General features: G+C 43.1%; 1 protein-coding gene across 1 annotated transcript; it reads left to right on the top strand.

Annotated features, from left to right (window-relative positions):
* The first annotated feature begins 1,634 nt into the window (after positions 1–1,634).
* LOC121705392 lies at positions 1,635–4,810 on the top strand. Its single transcript, XM_042086340.1, has 2 exons — positions 1,635–2,912; positions 3,083–4,810. The coding sequence occupies exons 1-2, from the start codon at positions 1,703–1,705 to the stop codon at positions 3,094–3,096; spliced, it is 1,224 nt and encodes a 407-aa protein (XP_041942274.1). The 5' UTR covers positions 1,635–1,702; the 3' UTR covers positions 3,097–4,810.
* Positions 4,811–5,959: the final 1,149 nt, after the last annotated feature.

Below are 5,959 nucleotides of genomic sequence, written 5' to 3'. Positions count from 1 at the left end.
GAGAAAACTTTTTGGAAAAGAGGGGCTATATGGACCCAACCAACTCTTTTTGGGAGGGGAGAACTCCCTCACGTAGGCTACAACCCATGCAGAGGCATTGCATTGGTGTCATGCACAGAATGCGGAACGTGTCCTACTTTAAGAAAAGATAAACTAACGTGACCAATGTCAATATTTTTTTCCTCGACCGGCCCAAAAGTGAAGCGGCCCACCAGGAATTCTCCCGATTACCCACCCCGGGCCTGATTCAGTCTTACTCTTCTTGGACTGAAGACAACTCCTGCGATGCTATGGATAAATAGCCTTTCACAGGCCGCTAGGGCAGGTAGCCGATGTACAGAAACATTTCTTGCAAATACGGCCACGGGTGTATGACGTTATATTCACCACTACCCTGTTCACCGAGTTCACCACTATCGTCGGGGTGGTCGTCTATGATAACGGGAGGTCCTCCAGTAGGTGCTCGTGCTTCCATGGCGGTTTCAGTTGTGCGTCCTCCTCCTTTAGCAACAAACAAGAGCTGAAATAGAGCGCTCAGCGTGCGTAATGCAATCTAGGAGCAGTGATTCGCCAAACCTCCCTTATTGCAGTCGCACACATTTCTTCTAATTTTATGTTTTAGTAACGAGTAACGAAGATGCTTAGTGGAAATATAACGGAGTAAAAGTATACATTTTATCTAGGAAATGTAGTGGAGTAAAAGTGGAAGTTGACATAAATTTAAATAGCGAAGTAAAGTACAGATACGTGGAATTTCTACTTAAGTACAGTAACAAAGTATTTGTACTCCGTTACATTACCACACTGGACTTATTGCAGCACCAGTCTTATGAAGGGACTGACACAGCCTGCCTGTGCGCCTCGTCTGCCTGTGTGTGTGTGTGTGCGTGCGTGCGTGTGTGTTTGTGTGTGTACGTGCATTTTATGTACACGTGCTGTTTGCACATGCCGTGTGTGTGTGTGGTGCTCTTGAACTCCAGTGATTCATTAAGGAGGCCAACAGCAGCTAATTGATTTTGGGTGAGCTAAATGTTTACCCACAATGCCCCTGGAGACCCACCAGGATAAAGATGTCTCTCCTTATTCCCATGGTAACTAAAATGATTACCTCTCTCTCTCTCCTTCTCCACTGTTCCATGCCATCCCTTTTACCCCTCTTCTACTCTGTCTGCTTTTATTTTATTTTCTTGAACGACTTGTTTAACACACGCACACACACACACACACACACATATGGACATCCCTTCTTGGACTCTCCGTCTTTTCCATTTGTATCTCTTACACACTCCTGCAGTATTTTACCATCACTTCCTGTCACACACACTCTTTCTATTTCACTCTCTCAGTCTCTCCTCTTCTTCTCTCTCTCTTTCTCTTCCTCTTTCTCTGTCACACTCTGCTTCTCTCTCTCTCTCTCTCCCTCTCTCTCTCTCTCTCTTTGTGCGCATGTCGGAGTGAGTAGGCGGAGCCGAGCGTTTGAGTGAGTGTGACTGTTGGCCGCTGTGCCAGGAACAGCGTTTTTCTATCTTTTTGCTATCTTTTCTATCTCCTTATTATTATTATTATTTTTTTTTTTTTCTTCTTTATAGTGTTAAGGGTTGGTTCTGTTTGGGTTAGTATAAGTATCACTGGCGTGGGGTTTTGTTGTTACTTGTTTTACCTGGACGTCTGCTTCCAGTGTTTGGTTGCAGCCGCCCCAGGTATGGAGAGTTTTGAAAAACTTACGCGGCGTCATGCTGTTAAAATAGCATCGAATGCCAGTGTAGAGGTTTGTAGTTTAGCAGCAGGAGAAGTTGTAGGGCATGACAATATTCTGTCAGCGGCCCGCATGAACAATGCGATTGTGCTGTTTTTGGGCACGGTTGAGTTGGCTAATGAGCTGGTTGAAAGGGGTTTAGTGGTTGACGGCATTTTTACTGTCGTCCTTCCTCTCTCCACTCCATCAAAGAAAGTGACTTTGTCAAATGTTCCCCCATTTATTAAAGATGAGGTTTTGGCTGAAATTTTATCACGGTATGGTAAATTGGTTTCCGCAATTAAAAAGATTCCAATTGGAAGCAAATCCCCACTTCTGAAACACGTAGTGTCGTTCAGGCGATCCGTATTTATGATTTTAAAAGATAACAAAGATGATTTGGACCTAACTCTAAACGTGAAGGTGGATAACTTCAGTTATGTTATCTATGCTTCAACAAGTGTCATGAAGTGCTTTGGTTGTGGGCAATCAGGGCACCTTGTTCGTGCGTGTCCTAAGGCAAAGGGGAATTCGAGTGATGTGCAAATAAATCACGAAAACACCAGTAGGCCTATGCCTAATGAAATTGTGGTAGATGAGCAGTCTACCGAAATGGGTGCGTCTACTGCTGCGATTGCAGCACCCGCTGTATCCAGTGGGCCTTCGTCTGCCTCAGCCGAGTCAGTAGGGGCAGATCATGCTTCCCTTTTGCGGGAAGAGGTTAACGGGGTAACCCCGATTGATAAGCCAGTAGGCCGAGAACAAAGTTCTCCCACAGATGACGCAGTGAACGCAGAATCTGAGAGTCAGTCCACACAGAACTCGCAGAGCAGTGCTTCTGCTGTCAATTATGACCAAGTTCTTGCGTCTCTAGATGAATCCCTCATTGAGACGGAGGAAAATGTTTTTAAAATGCCCCCCAAAAGAAAGAGATCTAAAAGGACTAAAAAGAGCGATAATTTAACAGATCTTAGCGGCACAGATAACGAATACGAAAGTGATTTCTCTGACTGTAGCGTTACCTGTAGCTTACGTCATAGTGGGTTTGCTAGTTGCGATTATAGTGTGGAAGACATAAAATCCTTCTTGACAAAAACAAAACATATGAGAAATGTTCGGATTGACGACTACTTCCCTGATGTGGAGCAGTTCACCACGAAAACGAAATCTTTTTTGGGTGAGGGCTGCTTTACAAATCCAGAGTGCTTCCGTCTCAAAAAGATAATGACCAAGATTAACGTTTTGTTAAATAGCGATGTCTGATGTTAGTCTATTTTTCACATGTATTATGATGATGGCGTGTACACAACTCTTATATTTTTTTCTTTTTATCATGGGTGAAATCAGAATTGCTTCTTTAAATTTAAATGGGGCCAGGGAAAGAAGCAAGAGAGCCTTGTTGTTTGAAACGATTAAGAAGAATAGATTTGATGTGCTTCTTGCTCAAGAAACTCATTCTGACGCCTCAATTGCTGCTGACTGGGCAAGTGAGTTTGATGGCCTGTCTATTTTAAGTCACAACACTTCCAATAGTGGTGGGGTTGCCATTCTGTTTTCTCGGACCTTTACTCCCATTTCCTACCAGACTGAGGAATTAGTCAAGGGTAGACTCCTAAAAGTCAGAGCCCAATTTGAAAACAATTTCTTTGTTTTTTTGTGTGTTTATGCACCCACTACACCAATTGATAGAATGCTTTTCTTGAATATGCTAAATGATGCTCTACGCAATTGTGAATCTGAGGATTTTTTACTCCTGGGAGGTGATTTTAATTGTACTGAAAATGCAATGGATAGGAATCATGTAGAGCCACACATGCCCTCACGCAGAAGACTCATAGAACTGATGAATGCAAATGAGCTTGTTGATGTCTGGAGGAACTTTCACAGTACTCAGAAGCAATACACATGGGTTCACTCCTACAATAACCTTTTGTCATTGGCTAGACTGGACAGGTTTTATGGTTTTAAGCATCAGCTGAGTTTGTTTAGGAAATGTGTGATCATCCCAGTTGGTTTTTCAGACCACAGTTTGGTTTTTTGTTCTCTTTCTTTGAGTTCTGTAAAGTCTAAAAGTGCTTATTGGCATTTTAATAATAACTTGTCATCGGATGGCCATTTTAGAGAGGTATTTAGACTGTTTTGGCAGGATTTTAAGAACACAAAGCCATCTTTTAGCTCGTTGCAACAGTGGTGGGACTTTGGTAAATCACAAATAAGACAACTGTGTCAGGATTATACTTTCAGTGTCACAAGGGACATAACTCGTTCAATGATGAAACTTGAAAAGGAAATAATTGAACTCCAGCATTTAGCTGAACAAACTGGCAACCAGACTTACACAGCAAACGTTAAAGCGAAGCAGAAATCATTGGCTGACCTGCTAGGCATAAAGGCACAGGGAGCTCTGGTCAGGTCCCGCTTTCAGAGTGTGGAATTGATGGACGCTCCTTCTAAATTCTTTTTTAATTTGGAAAAAAAGAATGGACAGAGGAGGTTCATTCACTCACTGCTTTCTGAGGATGGAGTTCTGTTGTCCAATCTGGCTGAAATACGTCAGAGAGCAGTCAGTTTTTACGAAGACCTATATAAGAGTGAGAGCTCGGATATTCAGGTGGATGACCAGTCCTTCTTTGAGAACCTACCCCAGGTGGCCGAAGAGGCGAATGCAGTCCTTGGAAGGGTTTTGACCCTAGAGGAGCTGCAGAGAGCCCTCCAGAGTATGGAGTGTGGAAAGGCACCAGGGTTGGATGGTCTACCGGTGGACTTTTATAAGTCCTTTTGGTCAGAAGTGGGTGAGGATGTGCTGACTGTTCTCAGCGACAGTCTTGCCAGGAGGCGGTTGCCACTGAGCTGCCGGAGGGCAATACTCACTTTGCTCCCCAAAAAAGGGGATTTGAATGACATAAGATCATGGAGACCTGTGTCAATCCTCTGTACTGAATATAAATTGCTCTCTAAAGCGTTGGCTAATAGATTGAGTGAAGTTGTGGAGCAGGTTGTCCATCCTGACCAGACCTACTGTGTGCCAGGTAGGCTGATTCAAAATAACATTTCATTGATCAGGGATATATTTGATGTAGGTAAGCTGTTTAACCTGAAATTCGGCTTAGTATCCATTGACCAAGAAAAAGCTTTTGATCGTGTCGAGCACAATTATTTGTGGAGTGCTCTGGCAGCCTTTGGTTTTTGCCCAGAGTTTATTGATATGATTAGAGTTCTGTATTGTGACATTGAGAGTATTTTAAAGGTTAATGGTGACTTGTGTGCTCCTTTTAAAGTCCACAGGGGGGTCAGACAAGGTTGTGCCTTATCTGGTATGTTGTACACCCTGGCAATTGAACCCCTATTGGTAAAGCTGAGGAAAGAGCTGGTGGGGGTGAGAATTCCAGCGTGTGAAAGTGTTTTTAAACTGTCAGCTTATGCAGACGATGTTGCAGTACTTGTGAATGGTCAAAGAGACATAAACACTATGTTAGAGATTTTTGATGATTTTAATGTTGTTTCCTCAGCAAGAGTAAACTGGTCCAAAAGTTTAGCTATGCTGGTCGGGACATGGTTAAATGAGCCAAGTCTTCCAGCTGGCTTACATTGGGCCAGGAGTGGTTTTAAATATCTTGGTGTTTTTTTAGGGGATGAAATGTTTATTCAAAAGAACTTTGATGGGGCTGTTGAAAAGGTAAAGGGCCGCCTTGATAAATGGAAATTCCTTTTAAGTAAGATATCCTACAAGGGGCGTGTCCTTATTATCAATAATTTGGTGGCATCCGCCCTTTGGCATCAGTTATCTTGTGTGGACCCTCCAGCACAGTTGCTGTCAAGAATCCAGTCAATCCTAGTGGATTTCTTCTGGGATAAACTTCACTGGGTTCCACAGAGCATCTTATACCTACCTAAAGAGGAAGGTGGACATGGACTTGTGCACCTACAAAGTAGGACAGCTGCCTTTCGGTTGCAGTTCGTCCAGCGTCTTCTCATGGGGCCTCTGGATTCCAGCTGGAAATATGTGGCGTGTGCCATTTTACAGACTTTTGATGGACTGGGGCTGGACAGAACTTTGTTTTGGATGGATCCAAAAAGATTGAATATCAACAAACTTCCTGTGTTTTATCGTAATTTGTTTAAAGTTTGGTCCCTTTTAACAGTGCAACGCACAGGAAGCACAGAGTCTTTGTATTGGCTTTTAAAGGAGCCCCTAATCTATGGTTCTGTTTTAGATATGTCTCT

The sequence above is a fragment of the Alosa sapidissima genome, chromosome 3 (assembly GCF_018492685.1).
Source record: "Alosa sapidissima isolate fAloSap1 chromosome 3, fAloSap1.pri, whole genome shotgun sequence".
NCBI lineage: Eukaryota > Metazoa > Chordata > Actinopteri > Clupeiformes > Clupeidae > Alosa > Alosa sapidissima.
This window is presented reverse-complemented; position numbering and strand designations above follow the sequence as displayed.

Excerpts from the sequence above, each read along its gene's own strand:
- LOC121705392 (XM_042086340.1), top strand. The coding sequence starts at position 1,703 with ATGGAGAGTTTTGAAAAACTTACGCGGCGTCATGCTGTTAAAATAGCA.